Source organism: Anarhichas minor, unplaced genomic scaffold, assembly GCF_050575085.1.
Source record: "Anarhichas minor isolate MPS153535 unplaced genomic scaffold, ASM5057508v1 ptg000094l, whole genome shotgun sequence".
Classification (NCBI taxonomy): Eukaryota; Metazoa; Chordata; class Actinopteri; order Perciformes; family Anarhichadidae; genus Anarhichas; species Anarhichas minor.
The window spans coordinates 110,001-133,328 of record NW_027466540.1 but is presented as its reverse complement, the minus strand read 5'-3'; the positions used below and the strand labels follow the sequence as shown (position 1 = coordinate 133,328).

Sequence of the window (23,328 nt, the reverse complement as noted above, 5' to 3'; positions counted from 1 at the left end):
ATCAAATGTTAAGGCTGCTAAAGTCGTATTTTTAGGAGTTCCTATTCCAGAAGCAGTTCCTTTTGAATGGTAGAACACATTTAGGTGAGAGGTCCATGTCTAAGACACGAGTGGATCATTTGTCATTTTGCTGCAACAAGTTTATTATCATTTCCACCGTTCTTTGAGACGGGCATGAGACTTGCACTTGTGCATTATAAGAATAAAAATACCTGTATGCAATGAAAGATGAACACTGTGATCGAGCAAAGCAGACAAGAAAAGCAAGCAATGGACATTTGGAAATAGTTCAATCCAAATTGGATCTATTGGATCTTAATGCTTGACCATACAATACTACTGGGCATGCAAGCTGGGCAAGACATTAAGACGCAGTCCCAGTGGTTTAAATCTACAGGACAGGTGCTGCTTGTCACATGTGGCTACCTTGCATCTGAGAGGACAAACGTCACATATGGAGTTCCCCAAGGCTCAATCCTTGGGCCTCTTTTACTCAACATGTACATGCACCTATCACAATATGCAGATGACACCCAATTCTCACTGCAAGTCCCATGAACCTGTAGCGTGAGCAGCTCCTGCCCCGTTTCTAGGCGGGGAAGTAGTTCGCACCTAACACGGTGGTTACTCCGTTGGCTGTCCCACCTGCTGAGGATATGCGTTCCTCCTTGAGGTCTCAGAACAATACCTTCGGCCTTTTATCTCACCCCGTAGCTAAATAGTTAGGATTTCGGAATTAATTGTCTTCTTGAAAGTCTTTTACGGCTACTGCCCTAGGCGCTCTCAATGGGATGTAACCCTAACACCCTGTATGTAATAGTTATGTACATCGTCTATACTTTACTATTGCCTATTGTGAACATTCTCACCATTTAATGACTAACACTGCCAAGTCTTCACCCAGGGAACTTACCTTAAGCTCCTCTGCATGTTTCAGTCGTCACATCTTATCTCACCGTTAACGGACAGGGGAAGAGGGTTACATTGTTCTAAAAGACCAGAGTACTTTGTTTTGCTTCAGACACTTACTAAATGTAAGGCTGTGTTTTTAATTAAGTTTTTCACACAAGATTCACATACAACAATTTCAATTCAATGAAACAGTTACAGTGGCTACAAGAACTCATTCTAGCATTCCTCTTTGTCAGCCTTCGCTGATTTTGTAATGAGGTATTCTTCAGTCAGCTCTCTGACATTCCTACTTTTATGGGGGGGTCTATCTTTCCTTTTTATGCTGTCCTCTGATAGCAAAAGGGTCTTCTGTCCTCCTCTAAGTGGGTAAGACAGAAAAGGGGTCTTATTTTGGGTAACTAAAGGGGTCTTATTTTGGCCATCTCTGAGGGGGTAAGAAGTCTACCCCATTCTCTGGGTGGGGAGAAGCCCCAAACTCACTGTTTTTCTGCTGCTTTTTATGCTGATCGAAGGCTGGCACCTCCTTCATTTCATGTGTCACTCACACATGAGTCCTCTCTCTCGAGCTGACACAGAATGTAACTGGTGGTAACTGGTTTGATCCTGCTAGAACCAGAAGCACTGTAAGGCTCAAGTGACTATTTTAAACAAAGTGTCTAACTCTAAACAGTTTATATGTTAAATCACAGCTATCATAAAATAAAACAATTCACATTATGATGGTTATAAAAAAGTGTAAACATGCTATATGTTGTGATGGCTATACTTTGAAATCAAAAGGGTTACAGGTTATAATAGCTATACTTTTATCCTTTCATACTTTTCTACGATCTTTCTACAAACCGATCAGTGATGACTGAAATTCCTTCAGTTACACAGACATATTTGTATATTACCCTCCCTGACGAAGCCTCCCTTTCAATCCAGGATAAAAACATTTATGTTCTGCGCTGCCTTTGCCTAAAAGAAAAGCTCTCATCATTATATACTTATATTTCTTTCTCCATTTAATTGCTTTTATATAGTTTTATGAATTTCATGTTTTTGCTGTACTCCCTGATTAATGCTTTAAATGCATTATGTAAAGCACTTTGAGTGCCTTTTTTATGACATGTGAGATACAAATAGACTTGTCTTGCTTTTCCTTTACATCGAGATATGGATAATAGATATCTAATATGTGGTGAACCTTTTGGGATTTGTAGGATTTAATGGCATCTAGTGGTGAGGTTAAAATTGCAACCACTTAAATACCCCTACGCTGACCTTTAGGTAACGTAAACAACACGGTTTGGTTTGTCCATTCTGGGCTACTGTAGAAATATGGAGGTTCAACATGGCGGACTCTGAAGAGAACGTGTTTCATATTTAAGGCTCATTCTAATGTAACAAAAGCACAACTGTTCTTAGTTTCATGTCATTATACACAAAGGAAAACATAGTTATGTCTATTTCATTCAGTTCCTGCTAATATATCCCCCATAATCCTACACACTGCTGCTTCAAATAATGTAAACATGTAGTTAGGTTTGTATTATTTCTTCAGATGATAAAATAAAGCCATTTTGACAACAATTTAAAATGGATGTATTTTCACATTCAATTTCAGGATTGTAACTGAACCCCCCCCCCCCCCCCCCCCCCCCCCAAAAAAAAAAAAAACAGAAGGATGAAGCCAAAATCTGTCTGATGTGTCAATGGAAATGTTTCTGAGTTACTGGAATGTGTGATGATGTCTTCGGGGTTTGTGTTATACTGTCGATGGTCTAACGGGTGGAAAAGCCCTATATGGCGTTGTAAGCCCCAACTTTGCGTCGGTGTGGAAAGCAAGTATTCGTCAGTCTGGGGTTTACCAAATGTGTATCACAGAACTCCCACGGAAACGTCAGACTGAATTGGTGAGGATTGGACTGCGCAATACTAGATAACTAATAAAGATCATATTTATGTGAGGTTCCTCCCTAAAAGCAGCAACAGAAAGCTGGTGGTGGTCATTAAGCAACTTCTTGTTCCTCTGGCATGTAAGATCTGCTGTTGGCCAACTTCCTAAAAAAGGCTTTTATTATGGAATGAGGTAGTTTGAGGCCACATGGTGGAAAAAAAAACAATATTTACTGCGGCAGAGACAGTTTGAGGAAAGGTGCGCTGTAACAATGTCCAAGCCAATTGAGTCACTTTGACTATATTTGAGGCCTAAAAGTCAAATTTTCTTCTTAGAATAAGGGGAAGATTCTGTCAATAGCATGAAATCATAGAAATATCTTCCCAAAATAAACTAGTTAAAAGAGTTCTCTAGATATTCGATTAATGAAACACACAAAATGAGTTTTATTGTTTCGTCAGCTTAAAAACAAACCATGAACTCACTTCTTTTAAATCAAGGTTGAAGACTTTTCTGTTTGTCGCTGACTTTTATTAAATCGTATCTTACACTGCACTTATTCTATTTTAGCTTGTTTTTATTTTCAAATGTTCTTAGCTCTTAAATGACAGTTTTATACTTGTATTTACATTCATGTTTTTCTTTTGCACTCTGTCTTTTGATGTTTTATGTAAAGTGCTTTGTTGCTGAAATATGCAGTAAATACACCTACAGTAGTAGTACATAATACTTAATGACATAAACGTACCCAAAATCTCAAGTACCAGCTGTAATTTGCCTCCAGACCTTCTCTGTTCACCTCGGTAGTTGAGCTCGTTATAGCTCCAGGTGTGTCATGGCTGCTCAAACACGCTCCGTTGGCTGACGTTGGAGGGTCGTCAGCTTGATCTCGTTCACCTGGGCCTCCAGGCTTTAACAGCTGTGTCAACATCTCCGAGTCAGTTTGAGACTATCGGGTTCAAGAAATCTTATCATTGAATTCTTTTCTCAGATTTAGTTTGTTGAATCCAGGAAGTGTCTCTTGACTTTACTATAATCTGCTTGAAGGGGATTTTTTTGTTGGCATGGACCAAATAATGTGTCACATTAAGATAGAGAGGACAATCCACAGAAGCTTATTATGTTTATTATGTTACTCTTGGTCTTGTTGAATGGATAAAATACAGACATGCATACAGTAGAGCAGACTCGTGCTGAAAATGTTTTCCTGTTACATTCATATGGCACTACAATATAAGAATATTTGTTGTTACTTCAGCTAGGTAAATAAGTTAGTACATTACATACATTAACTTATGTACATATGTACATGACATTAAGTTGTAGTCTCACACAGGACATGAACAACTGTCTCCTGGGTGAAAGTCCTGTGTTTATTCAGGACACACTACGAAAAGTGATGCGCTGTCATTCGTATATATATCCCACAAAAATGAATTTGTATGTAATCCACATAATCGTGAACCAGGAAGTATGAAGAGTGACAAGCTCTTTATAGGGAGGAGGACTGTGTGGATGTGTCGGTTCAAAGACGCCAGACTTTCACCCAGGAGGCCGCTGTGCATGTCCCGTTTGAAACCAGAAGTCAACTCATTCGTCACTTCTCTCGTGCTTAAATAGCGTCACTTCTGTCGTTATTTTAACCCAAATCACAATCTTTTCCTCAACCTAACTAAGTACTTTTCTGTGAAGACAGAAGTTTATTTTGAAAAGACTGAGTGCATGTGACAAACAAGTAGGAATAGCTTTTCTTAAGATGTCATACGAAACGTCTTACGAGGACACGTTAGTTTATTTGCACCCAAAGCAGAAATCCACGAAGGAAGAGATGGAGAGACGAGCTTCTAGAACCGAAACAGACAACATGTCATTCTCTGAGAGGTCATTGAGTTTGTCTGAGAGGTTAAAACATGTTTGGAAAGAGGAAACCTCAGCCTGCATGAGAGCAAACAAAGTCAGAATAAATCCTGGAACTTGTGTAGTTTCCCACCACAGACTTATGCCGAGTCAGCAGCTGTTTTAAACTTGTCTCAAGAGAAAGATGCTCATTTCTAGAAAACTATTAACACAAAATTATTTTCCTTGAAATTCACAGAAATTACTAATATGATTTAGTTTACAGCGTACTTCTTCAGAGGCTGCTGACACAAACAGAAACTCTTTCCGATATCAATGTCAAGAAAAGAGGAATTCAGGTGTGAATGAACTCCCCCCGTGTGGGAGTTTTTAGATTTATCAGGAAGCAGCTGCTGGTTCTCTCTGCCAAAGTCATGATTTACACAGATTCAGCAAACAGAGTAGCTGAGAGAAGGGGTCAGTTTGTTCGTTCCAGGAAATCTCATAAACCGAGAGGGAATGCACCGACGTTAACCACCAACGTCACAGACACAGTTATGGTGCGTACAGCAGCTCCACACAAACACACTGGTAGTAACCGGCCGTTATCCCTTTCACTTTCAGCCAGCGGTGATGAACGGTGCCAGCTTTAAAAAAAAGAGAAGAGAGGGAAGAGCGTGGCTGCTTTCAAAGTGACGGAGCATGTTTGCTGTTGAGGTTTGGTTCACATTGCCGTCATCCTTCCAGCTCGAGGAAGGTCAGACTTCAGGAAATGCGGAAGTCAACACATCATAACTGGAACAGGGACTGATGTTAACGGCCTCTTTTTATTTGTTTATGAAATACACAGTGGAAACTAAATCCAACAGGAGTAACAACAACATTAAAATGTGATATAACAATTAAAATGTTCCTACCTGGACCCTATTTTCTGATGTGTTTGAGTCTAAGTGACAGTTTGTGAAGCTGGTCGAGTAATGAGTGACAACGAGCTGCGAGGGCAAGCAAGCAGCGTCAATGCACCGTTAAGTCAACCTACGTTTTCATTTCAAGCACGCATAACTTGTGCTGCGCTGTAGAACCCATGAAAACACATTTAAAAACCCTGCCGACGTTGTTTTAGCTTTAAAACTCTCAGCCTTGACTTCCAGAGGTTCATTTCAACACGGATAACTAAGTGTTGCTGTCCTTGTTGTCTTTGCTCGCAGCTGTCGTGGTGTAGATTCTGCATTTTATATTGCTGCATTTGAACGCTTTGCGACAATTCCCATGTCCGGCGGCCTTATCATCTCTACATGCAGTGCAGGTTTTTGGTCGTGGGTTTTGCATTTTTATGCGTGTTATTATGGACGGAGATTATTTCTGAAACGGCGCCAAAAGGCTCATCTGGATGGATATCGTTTTAGCTTTTAAACGCCGTTTTCAAACTAAAATCGTAGGAGTGCGGATGCTTGTTTTTGGCTCAGATAGTTATTTCAGCATTATGGAGAGGACTCTAAAGAGGAACATGTTTTTCTTTACAGCAGCACCTTCTTGTTCAGATTGGGTCCATGTTTAAAGATACTAAAGTTACCTTTAAGAGATCTGCCTGTAGACGGGGATTCAACCGTTTTAAATTTCAACCTGATAGTGGAATTACTCTCCTGTTTCAAGACTCTGACAATAAAGATAAACTGCACTAGAAGTGAGATCATGTGTCCCCCCCCCCCCCCCCCCCCGGCCTTCATCTTGCTTGAAGAAAAGTAATTAAACCTTGAAGGCAAAAAAAACTAGAATCCTGGCGGAGGTAATTATGTACAGTGGGAAATCTACAAACTGACTAGAAATTGATTTCCATCTCAGGTTTTGGTGGAGAGTTTCTATGACACAGATTTAAAGGGAGAGGTGAAGTCCCAAGCGTCAGTCTGGGAAACTCTCCAGTGAAGCTAGAGGTTTTCTTCATTAACGGGAGGTTTTCTTCATTAACGGGAGGTTTTCTTCATTAACGGGAGGTTTTCTTCGTTAACGGGAGGTTTTCACTTTCACTTAAGGTAACACTTAGTGAGGATTGGTGGCAATCAAAGTGTTTCAGGTAATAGAAGGCGTTTCCATGTACTGTTGTAACGTGAATGTTTAAAGCCATCAGACGTGATTACTTCAAGTTGACTCGTCATGCTGTTACCACACATGATGAAAGAAGATGATAGCCTCAAGCCTTCCATGTTAAAATATCACTATATCAGTACTTATTAAGCTGTTCAAACCTACTTTAAACTGCAGCTTCACAACATGTATTTGACTTTAAAACAAGTCTTTAACTGAAAAAGAAGATTGTAGACATCCCATCATCTCAGATATCCTAAATAATGGACTTAACTTTGCACACAGTAGGGAGGGCTGACGGGGCAAACAAGGGTTTCCAGTTACACCCTGGTTCACATTGAAACAGTTCTCTTGAAAGAATAGAAACTCCACTTGAGCAACCGGGGTAACAACTGGCTTACTCAGGTTGACATCACTGCGTCTGCACGAACTCTTCCGATTCAGAAAGCAGCTGTCGTTTAAAGGTACTGACAGTTACTACTTGAATTTCAAGAATAGGAGCGAGCCGAACAGGAGTGAACCTGCTGCACCAACCCCTCCTGACAACATGATGTTCCCAAACTACTGAACTGCACTATCAGTTACATTTGGAGGAAAACATCGTTTCTCGAACAGAAACAAAACTAAAAAACTACTTTCTGGTTTGGCTTGAAAGGACTACGAAACTGAAACTAAACTAAACAAAAACTACAAAAGTACCTGTTTATGTTTATGTAACATAACTGTGTTTTTTGACCCATCGACCACCTCGACTTCTTCTCCACGCTGACTTCCACGGGCGTTTCTTTTGTTAAAAACAAACGTTATTCACAACAAAATAGATTTTCCTCAAAGGCGGCGTATTGTTCCCTTTTACATCATAACATTTATATATTTTCGGGTTATTATGACATATTTTCTCCAGAATTATTGCATTCTTTCTAAAACACTTTTGTTGCTATAAGAACATCACTTTGTCTTGTTGAATCACAAAACTTCTGTTATTTTGTAGATTTATTTTCTTGGTGAATTTTAGCATTAAATGTATTTGTGTCACTGAAGATACTTCTTGTTTGGTCAAGAATGTGTTGATATTGATGAGATTGAAACTATTATTGTTGCAAGTCAGCGTATTTGGGCCACTGCAGAATAAAGACACTTTAGAGGCGTTTTCTTTTTAATTTATAAGGGACACAGTTTATACTTCTTTTGAATAAAATCAAATACATCTTTTTTCCATTTGTGTATTTTGCAGATAAACTTTGTTAACACCATATTCTGAAAACAACACGATTCTTTCTTAGATTGACAACTTTTATCTCAGAAATCCAATTTCTTTTTTTACTGAATGTTACCTTTTTTTTTTTAATACGCCATCGTAAGAAAGAGCCCCAAAGTCCTAAAAGATGATATATTAGTTAAACTTGTGTGCACAGGGTTCTATATATATATATATATATATTAACTGCTATCAATGACGGTAATGATTTTCGCACCACCTCAAGGTTTACCACCATAGAGGAAGAAAGATGCCATGCAGAGAAGCTTACAATAAAGTTCTAGACTTCCTGCTTGGCAAACCTTAAACTCCTCCTGACTTAACTTGTGTGAGTAATTTTCTGTCATGCTGCAGTTAGTAATCACGTGCACCATGCTCTTATGATGTCATGTAGTATGGCTGTGCCGTTTTAAGGTCACATTTAGACGTATTTAGAATAAGAGCCGACTAATTTCTAGTCATCTCTCATCTCTTTACTATCTGATAAAAAGCCCTGTCATGGTTTTGCATTTTTTGTTTTTTGGTTTGGAGAATACTCTCCCCATGCGTCATGCTTGGTTTTACTTCCTGCCTTTGTCGTCTTCCCGCCTATTTTCCACCACACCTGAGTTTAATTTGTTAATTAGTTCCTTGTGTATTCAGTCCGTGTACTTCCCTGTTTCAGTGTCAGGTCGTCTGCTTTCATGCTGTTTCTGATGCTACAGCCCTGACCCCTGTGTTTAGTTTTCTTAATGTTTAACCTCCTGTTGTCTTCTGTTCCCTGCCTGTAATTCTCTTTCCTCAGTAAATCATTGAGCACTGCCTGCTGCAGTTTTAACAATAAAACAGGAAATACACTCAAGAAAACCCAAGACCGTGAAAATAGTGTTAAAAGCTTCTTCTTTTTTTGAAGAATCACCCTCTGAGGCACGTGAATGAATGAATGAATGAATGAATGTGCTCAGCGATCTTTGTGACAGTAGATTATTATATTTCTTGTCCTGAAAGTAGCACTAGAAGAGAGTTCAGGGGATCACTACTCTTATTAGGGAACATCCTCTGGGGACCATGAACATCACATACATTTAATGAAAATCTGGCTGATATTTTACTCAGGACTAAGTGTTTGATCGACTTTAGCCTCATCAGATTATTACAATCCATCCATCATCTATACTTGCTCATCCTCAGTATGGAAAGAGGTATTCGTTAGCACATCATAAACTAGCGTTAGCACGTCTATGCTACGCTGGCTACTGACGGTATACTGAATGTATTTTAACGATTGTAACAGTGAATAAGGAGGAACGGTGTCGTTCCTTTAATTCATTGTCTTCTGTCTCGGTCACAAGTTGATGTGTTGGTTCACTTTTACTCTGTGATCTGGAGCTTCAGCTTCTATCATTTTAACCTGTTTTCACTGCTGACTGAGTTTGGCATCCTGGACATAAGGGTGTAGCTTTGAGGAATGACAAACAGAATTTGTCCGCATGACCAAAGGTAGTAGTTGTTGATATTTTTAGGCGCCACAATCAAATGCGGCTTTTGTTTTGATGTTTTAATAGCATGTGATGGAGAGCAACGTGTTCCCAGTAAGTTCCTTTTATCATTAGTCACCGAGGTCCTCTACAGTTATTGCTCTTGATAAAATAAATAGAGAGGTTAGTAAGTAGACACAATATGCAAAATTCTCCAAAACTACAACATCAGTCAATTCCAAAGTTTGTACATGAGCACAAAAACAAAGAAGTATCAGGTGGCTGAGAAGCAGCTGCTGATAAACATATATTTGCTTTGTCATTCTGCCAGTCACATTGTTTGGTCTGCTGAACAAAAACCCCCCAATTTTTGACCAGCACCCTATGAAACTGCTCAATGTGAGAGCTAAAAGAAATGATAAAGTACAACTATATATATGGACAGTGACATTCCATCAAAAGGTTTGGAATTTGGTTTTGGGTAAATTGTTTAACAGATCGTCCAAGAATCAGGATTCACCTTCGACATATGTGGACATCTAAAGCTGAGGACAAACCTGAAGACATGCTGAACATACAGATACTGGACAAACCACACGTAGAGTGCTGACGGTCAGGAAGGATCATAAACTGACTGAAACCAGACAACACAATGAACTGCTGAGCCCTAAATCGTAGGCATTGACTAAAGGCAAATGAAGCTAAATATAGACATGCATGTCAGCTGAAAAATTTGTTTGGTAAATTCAGGAGATGATGCGCTTGATAACAACCCAAACCTCGATCACGCACAGCAGGAGGCTGAATGGAGCCTACTGTGTGACATCAGACACGTTTTACATTCCGATGAAGGCTACTTTTGATTAGCTTCATGCTAACATATTTTCTTAAACCGGAAAATGTTAAGTAAATCAAAAACAGAGCAATTTCCTGGAAAACCATAGAAACACTTGAAGCATGCTCTTTCCACCTTCTTCTTTGTAAAAAAGATCAGATGTCAAATGTTCTTAATTTTCCCAACAAGCAACTAGATTCACAGCAAAACGATGTAACAAGAACAAAAGACTGACCGAGAGCATCAAGCACCAGACCTGATCTACCTTCTTAGCTCCGCCAATATTCCAACAACATCGTAAGTTGTTGTGCTTTTTAAAACAACCCATGTAGACGTTTTCCACTTCTACCGTTAACGTGTCAACAAATAAAATGACCTCGTTAACATCGTTAAAGAGTGTCTCTTGGTTCAGGATCACCTGTACGGTTAGTGAGCGGGCCTACTTTGCACATAACCAGATACCTGAGGGGTCAGGGGGCCCCTGGCCTTCATCTGCAAAATGTCACTGAAGGCCACACAGAACAACCACGAATGCAAAAGACGACCGCAAAATGAGACGCAAAACGACTACAGATTGGATGTCATTGTCGTTTGTGGTAATTATATTTGGATCAAAGCTACTCTTGAGCTGGGAGGCTAATTATAATAATATAGAATAATATGTAGCTGCAAAGTGGTTTCATTTTCAACATCCATCCCCGGTGCTTTCAGTTCACAGCGAATTCATAAATCACACAATAACACAACATGACAGACTTGTGACCTGAATGACTTATAAGTAGGTGTTTGGGAAACACATGGAAGGCCCCATCAGGCAGTAGAATCAGTTGCACAACATGTTTACAAGATGCTTTTGACTTAGTTCGTCTGGTTCACTCAAGTTCAAGTTCTTTCTTAAACTTAAAACAAGACATTTGAATATTAAGTCACATGGACCGACAGGTTATTACTGAAATTTGGACTATTGTTGGCAAATTGTATTCTGCATTATTCTAGTGACTGAAAGCCGGTCACGCTTTAAATGTGTTTATCTTGTCTGGAGTTCTTAAAGAAACAGGTGATCATTGTCAGATTAAAAAGGTCAAAAGGGGTCAATATGATACCCTGTTTCTATGATTGGTTGCCCCTTTTTGATCGCAGTAACTTTCCCCGGGGAGTAGGAACCTTTTGAGGAACTCATTCAGTTTATTGTTTAGATGCGAATCTCTAGAACCTTCTACCTGCCTTCCTCTGATGTCTCCTTATGAGTCAGAAGAGACGGTCCTTTGACTTCAGCTTTTACTAAACTAGAACTGAAACTAGCTGCAGTTGTCAGATGAAAACATAATATATGTTCATCAACATCTTTCATATTCTAGACTCTTTGCCTCTCTCTGCAGCGTGCTGCTGTCTCTGCTGTTGTTCTAGTCTTTGTATGCGTCTGTGTGCTCTCACAGCTGCATGACCAACATGCAGACGCAGAAGGTGCGTTCAGATATGCGTTATAATCAGTTTGTGTTGTTGAAGAGACTGTGCTCGTCAGGATGGGAGGAACTTATCTCTATTTATCAGCAACACAAATATGTTTCAAGTCAAATGGAAAGTGAACTCTCACCGCTGAAGATAAATGTTCAGTTTCTATGAACAGGAAGAGACAGTGAAACTGCAGCTTTGGACTCCAATACATTTCAAACTAATATGTGTTGAATATAAATAACAGGCACTGCAACTAGCAGGCTCGTTTTATTTCACTTTAACTCATTTTGTAATAAAAGGAACACTAAACAAGCATTATGTCATCTTTTCACTTTCACCTTTACTCGAGTCACAGCCCAGCAAGGTGTCTGTGTTATTATACAAAGCTGCCCATGCCATCACAAACATGCTAACGTGTTGAATATGAAAGCATTTGTCTGCATTTCTTTAATGCTTAGCAGTTGTTGTGAGATATACTGGAGTCACGTGTGCCTCCTCCTGGAATATCTTCATCTGTGCACAAGAGCTGCCTCTTATTTTGGCGGTATTTGGCGGTAACCTTTGTGTTTACACAACTTTTTGCATATACAGATCCTCATGCGTCCAGCTTCCTCCTGACATACTGTGGTGTCATGAGACGGTTGGGATCATCAGAGCCAGGTCACAGGGAATGACTGGTCATCATGTTTGTTGCTCAGATGACCGTTTACATTTTATTACTTAAACGGAATAAATGGTTTTGAGAGGAACTTCATCATTCAAATAATCCAATAGATACTCGTGTAAAGATTACATCACAGGAGAACTCTTTGTCCTTTTAGGGTTGCATGAAATAAATTGAGCCTCCATATATATATAGACATGAATCTGATATCATTCATAAATCTGTGTCATTCACGACATCAGCAGCAGCCGAGTCACTGACAGGAAGTCAGCAGATATTTCACTGACACAGTTCACCGCAGGGTCGGTGTCACTTCCAAGTTAAAGTGAAATTCTTCTGGAATGACATCAGAGGCAGCTGAAGTTTCCACGTAATGCGTTGTGGGTAAAGCCGCAACTATGATAGTAACCTCTGATTACTATCATATCCACTATATCCAATTACAATTCTCTTGTCTGGGAATATTAACCTCGTACTATTCCCTCTGACGCATCAGAATTATTGAATATACTGAAGATGTTCTGTGTGCGGCGCTCTGTGGCTGTGAATATGGAACGTTTAGTTCGGAACCATTAGACCGGATATGTGATCAAATGTTTTACCATTTGTAGGAAATTACAGAGTCGGCCTAATTGGACGACATGGGCAGCGGTTAACCGAAGAAGCTCCAGAACACAGAGTCTATTAGTTGTATATTTAGTCAGGACGCGTCCATTCTTTATTTTCCCATAATTTGGCACATAAGCAGCCCAAATCTGCCCGGCTTTGATTCGTGATGCACATGGAGTGATGACAACATTAAGGAAGTTTAAGAAAGCCCTATTAATATATCATATCATAACACAATCAATTACATTTATATAAACTCACAAAAAAGCAACTAAAATATAATTTGACAATTTTCTTTCTGGGCCCTGTAGGAAGGACGGATGCTTGGATGCCGTGGGAATTTCAAAATAAAGGCGTAACTTAAAGATGATGCGTCGATGTTTTCACTTGAATCATTCAGTCAATATATCGACCCAGATCAATGCATCTTCACACCACTACTTTGGGTTGAAACCAGTCAGAAGACGTCAGCTAACCAGCCTAACTCTAAACGTCTCCCACTGAGTCACGTCATAAAGGGACAGATCATCAACTCCCACCAGCAAGATTTAAACTTCAATCTTCCTAAATGTTTTAATTCAGTATTTGTAATTAACAGGTCAAACTTGCCAGTTCCCATTTTTCTGCAAGCTGGGAAAATATGCCAGTTTTAAATCACATAAATATATTTATAAAAGATCATGAGTCATGGGGTTGAGAATGATCCCATATGCCAGAGAATCCAGATTTGCAAGATTCCTCTAACGCGCCATCTAGTGGACACATCAAGCATTGCAGTGTTTGCAGAAAGTAAAGAGTGTGAAACAGTTTGAAATAAGCACACTGAATAATAACAAAAATATATATTTTTTATTCAGTTGATGGTAAAAGATTCACAAGAGTAACTTTAAATTCGTTGAAAACAGAACATCTAAATGATTCAAGTAAAATAGACTCATCACATTTTAAAATAAAAAACATCAGATTGTATTCCTTTTTCCAGATTGCTTACAAAGCGTTTTCAGAGCTCATAGAATTATGACAGCTTAGAATAATATATATATATATATATGTGAGTAGATCCAGGTCCATTAAACCAGCTGCTGGTCAACTTTGTCTGTAAGTTCCCAGACACGCTGATGGCTGTTTGGCTCCATCTAGTGATGGAATCAGTTCAACACACTGAACCTGATCCATGTATGTTTTTGCATTAAATCATTCTGGGATGTTTGCTGAAATTGATTGGATGTGGCACAGCCCTACATGTTCCACCAGCTCCACTGCCTCCAATCCTTGATATGTTCTTCAGGTGGCAGGAGGCTGATTTTGTAATTGTCTTGATTATCATTTAATATCAGACAAAGGAGACATGAAGCAGGTTTTCAGGTTTCACTACCTCAGATGTAATAAAATACAGTCAGCTACTTCAGAGGTCTCCAACCTTTTTTGCGCCACGGACCGGTTTCATGTAAGACAATATTTTCACGGGCCGGCCTTCAAGGTGCGGCGGAAAAACACGACGAAATAAAATGATACGATCGGCATGAAAACAAATATAAAATGCGTAAATAAATACAACTCGCAATAACGCTGAATCAGTGGAGCCCTGAGCGTGTTTCTCTGCAACAAGACGGTCCCATCTGGGGTAACGGGAGACAATGACACCCGCAGTGTGTTCCTGATGTCCAGTCTGTAGTATCTACTCCGTGATTCTGTTGTGATTGCCGTCACTGCAGAACATCTCGCTTCACAAAGAGGATGTTGTTAATGGAAGCAGGGTTTTCAGTGCTTTAGTGGAGATCTCAGGATATTCAGCCTTGATTTTAATCCAAACACCAGCAGAGTTGTTGTCTCAAACATACTTTTAAGCCCACCGTCATTTACCATCTCCAGCAGCTGATCTTCTCTGTGGACACATGTTCTGCAGAGCGGGCTTGGCGCGTCAGAATCACTCCTGATGTTTAATCAGACTCCTGATATTGTCTGTTAAATGAAGATTTCATTTTATTGGAAGCTGTAGCTCTTCTTCTGTCTCCTCAGTGGCCTTTCCTCTTTGCAAAGAAGCTCTCCAAAAGTTATTTACTCATTTTCGCTAGTTTGTGGGCTTAACTTTTGAGGTAGCGTATCACGTGACCGAGACGAACGTCATGCCATGCGTCAAGAGGCACAGGCGGATGAAATTGAGAGAGAATCCGGTCATTTTTCAAAATAAAACTTCTTTCAGACTGATAATCAATAAAACGGAAATAATATAATACTTATTCTTTCTGTGCGGCCCGGTACCAAATGACCCACGGCCGGTACCGGTCCGCGGCCCGGTGGTTGGGGACCACTGAGCTACTTGACTCACATCCCACCACCGCCATGAAATGAGTTGCTGTAAACACAAACGACCACCAGGTGTCGCGGTTCTACAATCTTCAGCAGCAAAACGCTTTTTTCCCAGGACAACTGAAGGAGAGGAGGGATCACTGCAGTGTAATCACACACACACACACACACACACACACACACACAGACTGTCTTCAATTTGGATCCATGTCTCATCCTGAGAACAGAGTCTGAACCCCCTTCCTGTCACGTCCAGTCAGTGTAACGCAGAAGTAACGTAACGTGTGTGCGTACGTGTACGGGCATGTCGGCATGGATGCAGACGGGAACAGTTACGCAGGGTGTCGACAGGTGACCGAGTGAAAGAAAACGGGACTACACCTTCACCGAGTTTATTGTTTTTGTACCGCTGCCTCCGGTTAAAGCTCCGCTTCTCTTCTCGGGTTCTGCCCGCTTCTCCTGCCCTCCTCACCGGACCCTCCTCGGTGTTTCACCCCGACAGAAAGAAGAAATGTCGGAGGGCATTCCCAACGAGCTGTTCGGTAAGAAAACGCTCGTTTGCTGCTGCCAACTAATAATAAATGAACTTTCATATGTCAGGAAAAGTCCATATAAAGTCATAAATAACTGACATTATGGACATCACAGAGTCTCATATGACATATGTTTATACTTTATGCATCATTTAGGAGCTAACAATGACTTTTACTGACTTAAATATTCAGGATTTTATGTTGGAATACAAACAAATTGGACTTTAAAATGCCATGAAATCACGAGACATCACTAATTAAACCAGATTAAATCTAATGGGGATCATGTAGAAATGTTACAACTACCAGCAAGTTAAAAACAAACCTCCACAGACACGCTACGGCAGCAGTATAGTGGTGTTTAATGTACCATCTACTGCGTGTATCACTGTGGTTCATGTGTCTCAGAGTATTTCAGTGTAAAGTAGTTTTCACGCCCTGAGGGCTACCTGAGAGTTTCTCTCCACTTCCTCATCTGAAGGGGGGGGGGGGGTTTGGGAGAAGGGGGCGTGTCCTGTGACATTCCTTTGGGTTGTGAGATATTATCAACACAGACTGCCTGGATGTCAAAAAGAAAGAGGGGGGGGTACAGACTGCTGGAGAGAAGCAGCCTGAGCTGCTGACTTCACGTTAAGCATGGCGGTGATTGTGCTGTTAGTCAGGGGAGGGGGCTCTGGGCTCTGGGCTCTGGGCTCTGGGCTCTGGGTGCGGCTCACAGTTTGGTCAAAGTTCAATGTGTTAATGGACCAAACTGTAGAAATAACAGCAGGTTAGTGGCAGGAAGGGAGGCTTAGATTTTGTGCCATAAACAGACAAATATAACAACTCACAGGTCAAACAATAGTAAACGCGTAGTTTTCAACTTTCACTGCTTGAACTAGACCAGAAACCATCTGCTGCTCTTACATTTCATTTAAATTAATTAAATATAAGAGCATGACCTAAGTCCTCACTTAAGATGTTTGTAAATCTTTGGCCTCCCCAGCAGTGAGGTAATAAAGCGCTGACTGTTGTGTTTCTATGACTGTCATTAGAAATCAAACCTGAACCTGAAACCAGCGCTGAGCGCTGAGGCCGACCCCCGACCCCGTGCTCTCTGTTACACGCTGTCTGCAGCCCGCCGTGTCTCCGCTCTCTGATGAATGGAGCGTTTTGTTTCTGTCTCCTGCTGTTGGGTTAGAATAAAAACAGGGCAGACGGACCTGACGCTGCTCATCAGCAGCTTGTCAAAGATGGAGGAAGAAGTGATGAAGGCTGGGAGGAGGGGGGGGGGCTCAATCAATGATATAAGCAACTTGTCACAAGCTCCAAGAGCCCAAAGGGACATCTTTAAATCAGGGCTGCAGCCAACCATTCTGTTCAGTATCCATTTAATCTGCCGATTGTTGGAGCAGTCAGACATTTGTGTATTTGATAAACGTGCTGCAGGTCGTTGCTGTGACGTGATTGGTCGGCTGGGAGCTCCTTGTGTTGGTATGAGTGAGCTGGACGGAGACGTCCATGTGTTTGTGATCAGCCTGCTCGCTGCTGTAACGTTTTCATCCTCATGACCTCATCATGTGTCTGGGCACAGAGAGGAGGAGGATGATGTCATGAGGGGCGGGCTCAAGCTCCCGTACTCATTAACACACTTTCTTTTTCATGCACACTCTCTCACACTCTTTCTTCCTATATTTTACCCTCATTTAACCTCTTTTATTATCTTAATGTCTTCTTGCTTTCCGTCTCTCCTCCTCTGCCTCCTTTCTTTTACAGTTTTTTTTCAGTCTGTTACTCAATCCTCCTCCTTCCCCCTCCCCCTCTTCCTCCATCTGTCCCTGGATTTTCCCATCGCTGCTGAAGTTGTGGGAAAAACGTTGTCGCCGTGAATCCACCGGGCTTTCTGCTCAGAGTAAATCAGAAAGATTCAAAAGAATCTGGACAGAAAACACATCATTTTTAATGTTTTGTCTTCATGTGTTTGTTTGGAGTGGAAAGATATTTCCTCTAATACAAGAGTCTGTAACATGAAGACATGAAGACACACCGGGGACAGCAGACTATACTTTAAACCACAGTGAGACTGTAATACAGAAACCACAGCCTGCTGCGTGGTGGAGCTCTGAGCAAATAGCACCAGTGTTCAAGTCAGTGTTTATTTGAGATGTTCAATACCCAAAACAAGTCACATCAGACACTTGAGGAACGAAAAAAACATCTTTGTCATCTGATGGTGCTGAATTAAAGTTAATATAGAAAGTCGCCGACTAAACAGCTCACTAAAGCGCGGCGTCTCCTTCTCAGTGACGTACTTCTAATGTTCTGGTTTCTAACACACAGAACCAAAGCCGACATCTCTCCGTGTTGTTTTCTCCAAAGAAGTTAAAGTATAAAAGACAAATACTGTAAATAATTATCTGAGGGAATGTTATGAATGTTATGAAGCGCTTCTTTTAGTGTTTCCTTCAATAAGATGAATATCACCAATCAAAAAAGAACAAATCTGTTCTCGTCAGTATTCACCTTCTCATGTTGAACATCATTTTTAATCTCATTTATCTAAAATATATAAATGTTCTTTCTTACGTGATGATTCTTCGTCTCCACCATGAGAGCGAGCTGGACGGCTTTTTCAAGTCACTCTTAACGATATTCACATTTATCCAGATAATCAACTTACTGTGAGTGTTGTTTTATTATTTATGGTCATGACAGAGAACAAGATGAGATAAATAAACACAGGTTGAAACTGTTATTCCTCTTAAGTGATTGTAAGTCACAGCAGATGTTGTGGTGTTTTCTCACTAACCCTCAGACGGATGAAGAACTGAATCTGTGTGCATTAATAATCCTTTGGTTTCTTCACATCTCGCTGTTTATGTTTGTTTTCTTTGACTAATAATGGAATCTGATTCCTGTTGTTTTGCATTTTAAAACCGTGCTGAGGAACAAGAACAGAGTTTGATCTTCTGTAACCACCATGAGCTCCAGCATGGTGGTTACCAGTTAAAGGCAACAAGACGAGCCGCATCATTCCCGCTTTAATGAACCCGTGCTCAGCATAAGAGGCGTGGCCTGTTCTACTTCTGGTCCAGCAGGCTGTGAATGCTGAACAGGGACTGAAACGGGCCTTCAGGCGATCAAGTCTCCCTCTGAAGCTCCCATGCCCGTTGTGTAGTGTGTTGTGATGTGTTGTAATGTGACCCCCCCCCCCCCCGTGGCGTCTGAATACTCAGGTGTCCTGTAACCTGGTTCCACTGTGTGTTGCAGAGAGCATGCGGGAGGCGGTGGGCCGCAGGGTGAAGCTGACCCTGAGGCGAAGAGTCCAGCTGGAGGTCAAAGGTGACAAGCTGGAGAACAGAGTGCTGGTAAGTGAGCAGATGTTCACTTTGTTTCTACATACAGTATAAGTTTAAATATGATTTCAGCCCTTAAAGGGTTAAATGACGGGACGTATTTGGCATTGAAATGCTTTGTGTGATTGGCACCAATTGACTGAAGATCATAAGAGGAACTGCCTGAAACTTCATCACTGTTATGAGCCACAAAGCGCTGAAAACAGGCCGCTCATCTAACGCAGCAAAGTTAGTCACTTTGTTCATTTATTGTTTGAATTATTGATTCTATTGCTTTTTAAGGGGATACATCCTGTGGTGGTGTTGCTCCAGGTAGTACAGGTGAGGAGATAAAGTATGAAGCAGGAAGTGAAGGTTTATCAGACAACAAGATACCGAACAGATTCTACTTCTCTGAGGCAGATAATGATATTTAATACCCTCGAGAGTTATCGCTGCTGAGTCTCAACGCTAACAGAGTCAATAACAGAATGATCTCTTCAGGTATTGTGATGACACTCCTACTCTGTTTTATTCTGCTTTTACTGCGTTTGCATTGTGACAGGAACTACACAGACAATGTTTGTCCGTTTAAAAGTCCAGAAAGTTTCTCTTAATATCAAGTTTAGTGTGAAACCGCTCAGTGAGCTCTGTCGTCGCCAACACCAACATGCCGGTACCTTGGCTAGCTAGCTTTCATTTCATCTCATGTTTATTTGGTCGGGAGAAATTCAAATACACAGAGAATTGCAAATTTCCGTAACTTTTGGATGCGCAGTCTTTTTAGTTTCCTACTTCACAGTCTCATACTGTAACCGTTTTATGAAGAAAATGCAACTTCCCTTACGTGCAAAATTATCTTTTTGAATTTACAAACATCATATGTGTAATTCATGGCACAATTTAAACAGGATCCAAAACCTATCTGTCTGCAGAATGTATTGTTTCCATAATAACGTCCCTTGGTGGTCCATGAGAAATGAAGAGACTTCTTCTCTCTTTAGAGAATCAGCATCAGTGTTCTTCTCTGGCTGAGCCGGCTGACGTCCTATAATTAACTATATGGGTGTTATATATATTATATATATTTGAGACGTCCAGCTTCTGAATTCTGACATTGTAAAGAATCATTTGCGGGTGTTTTTGGCTCTCATAACAACATAACAACGTTTGTGATGATTGTGACTATGAAGAAGCCTTTCTGGGCCAGTGAGCTGCCATGTGATCTTTCTTTGACTCGTTCTTTTGTTCTGACGTGTTGCCGTGACTTCTGTTGAGCTAAGCTCTGAGTTTGTGGTCGAGCCGCAGAAAGGCTGCACGTGGTTGTTAAATATTCTGAATGAGTCGGTCTGAGAGGAGCTGCTGCTGCTGTCACCATGTGATGGTCAGTGTCGGGTCAGTGCGTCCTTGTTTTCCTCTGCAAAGCTTTACAATCACTCAGCGTGTTCACTGTCGTGTTAGTAAGGTTTCCCACTGGTGTTCGGTGACTCACAGTTCATCCCGGAGCTGTTGGATGGGGTGGAGGTCAGGGGTCATCGTAGACCAGTCAAGTTCCTCCACACCCAACTGGGAAAACCATTTCTTTATGGAGCTTCATGCACGAGGACTCTGTCGTGTTGGAACAGGAAAGGGTTAGAGTTGAGCACACTGTTAAATATCATCAAGATTTCTCTTGGTTTGAATCAGGGAGTGCAGCCCAAACCTGGAGTATTAGAGGCACAACTTGAAACCGTTTGTGGACGGAGGTTTTCACAATGAATCTGGAAGCTTCCAGTTTGTTCCTGTCGGCGCTTCGACTTCATCGATCTTCTGTTTATGAATCATAAACGACAAAACAAACAGACCAACACACTGTATCAGCTGGTGATGAATGAATGTGGGTCACGTGATTAATCAGAGTCATCCTGTCAGATCAACAGTCTATATAAGTAAGTATAATTAGTATATACAGTATAAGTATGTATTACAGAAAGGTGACAGATAGAATAGAATGGAATGTATGAGTGTATCTCTTCCACTTTATTTAACGCAGAGAAAGAAGTGTGTGTTTCTGTGGCAGGGTGTCTGATTTCCTGTAACTGTGAACGCACCTCAGCTCTCTCTGTGTGTAGTAATAAAAACTCTCAACAAAAGGTTCATAGCTCATCTGTCTTCAAACCTGTGACCTTCTGTTTACGCTCCACCGTCCCAGGAAGCGCAAAGAAACACGTTTTTTATTCCATATTTCTTCACATTTCCTTCCCTTTGGGCTACATGCTGCTGCAGAATGTGACTGCAACTCCTGTCAGGACTTGACTGAAGCAACCCACAGGCACAGGGTGTTAGCACACACACACACACACACACACACACACACACACACACACACACACACACACACACACACACACACACACACACACACACCACATTCCACAGCTGTAGACCAGCAGATCAGAAACCTTTGCCATCACTTTCTTAGAATGAGGCAAAACACAGTAAATGTTTCATGCTGGTGTGTCGGGCAGATGTGTTTCATTTGCTTAAAGCAAATGAAACACAGATTGTTTCCTCAAATAGCATTTGTTCAGGCTACTGTCTGTAGGTTTGTAACCCTCAGAAACGTTTAGGGTGCACACCTAAACCCAAGGACACTATAAAAGAAGGAACTTCACGTCACTAGGACGTTAATCTGTGCCAAGTGGCCGACATCAAACTGTTGATATTTAATAATATTCAGGAGGGCTGACGTGAGCCAGCGCTCTCGATGATGTTATCAGTGAACTTAGCAGCGGCTGCACTTTGTTTAGCTAACGTGAGTCAGCGATCTCTCAGTCGAGACGTCCGATATTCATTTAAAACCATTAACTCTGGTAAGAAATGATCCTTGTGAAGCTAGTTTTAATATCATTTTCTCTATTAATCAATCATTTGGTCGATGAAATGTCTGAAAATATCACAATTTTTCCAGAGTTCAAGTTGAATTAAGTCCCTCAAACGGTCTGAAGACGTTAAAGTTACAGTTGTATGAATAAAACAGACGAACATTAGAAGCTGAATAAAAACGTTATGAACGATTATTATTCATTTTCTGTCGGTGGATTAAATGTTAAAGCGTCTGATGGTTTCACCTCTTAAGGCGAACACCACTCGTATCAACACTGTGGTGAACTATGAAGAAGAGTGAGCGTGTGCGTTGTGCTGCACATGGCTTCTAATGACTGATAAGTTAAACGTGTGACAACACAGTTTGCATGCAGACATATTTACAAGTTTCTAGTTTACTTTATTAGAAGAGCATCTTCACTTCCTGTTTTATTATCAGCTGATGCAGATTCAGACTCACACCTGCAGCCTCATACAGTTGCTGCATTTATACAGATTTCCCCCAAATCCCATCATTTCATTAGGAAATAAACTATTTGGGGTCATGACAATGTTTGTTTCTGGCTCCAGTATTTGACAGAACTGGTGCAGAGAGGGAGACCTGACCTCCAGCCTTTAACACCTCTCGGATCAAGATAATCTGCAGCACATCAAACACACTTGCAGCATCTTGGTCCAGATTTCTCTGTTTTCTATTATGCAATATGTGGACTCACTCACACGGATCAACCTGCACTCACATCTGTAGAACACCTGGACCACGATGCTTCCAGACTTTACAAACTGAATTTCAAGTCAGTCAGAGCTGACCTGGCATCTGACCTGGAGCTGCGTGACCTGGAGTGACCTCCGTCTTCTTCGGAGGGTTTCTGTAATTACAACAGCTGACTCCGCCTCCTGTCCACTACTGTCTCTCTCTCTCTCTCTCTCTCTCTCTCTCTCTCTCTCTCTCTCTTTCTTAAAAGATAATGTTTGGTGTTATCCCACTCAGGTACACTAAAAACACTGGAGGCCGAGCTGCAGCTTCTCTGTTTTTTGTTTTTGCATGTGAGACCTTCTGACCTCTCCGTCTCACGTACACGTGCGTATTATTTACTGGTGGATCTACGATGGATGTTAAAGTGAGATGTTTAATACGTCTCCGTCTCTGTTCTCAGGCGCTGGCGTCACATCGAGCCTTTCTGCTGACGGCACGGGTCCCGTCCAAGGTCAGTAAATCCTTTCTTCTTCCTCTCTTTGCTTTTCCATCTCTACGTCTGAAAAGTTTCTCCTCTTCATCCAGTTTGTTCTCATGTTTCTCTAATCTGTATCATTCC

The 23,328-nt window shown here is 41.0% G+C and overlaps 1 protein-coding gene across 1 annotated transcript in view; it reads left to right on the top strand.

The window, feature by feature from the left end:
- The first annotated feature begins 15,811 nt into the window (after positions 1-15,811).
- Positions 15,812-23,328, top strand: part of carmil1 (capping protein regulator and myosin 1 linker 1) — a 25,988-nt gene continuing 18,471 nt past the window's right edge. The window contains exons 1-3 of the mRNA XM_076082385.1: positions 15,812-15,842; positions 19,083-19,180; positions 23,170-23,220. Coding sequence (XP_075938500.1) covers positions 15,812-15,842; positions 19,083-19,180; positions 23,170-23,220 — 180 coding nt within the window. The remainder of the gene's footprint in view (positions 15,843-19,082; positions 19,181-23,169; positions 23,221-23,328) is intronic.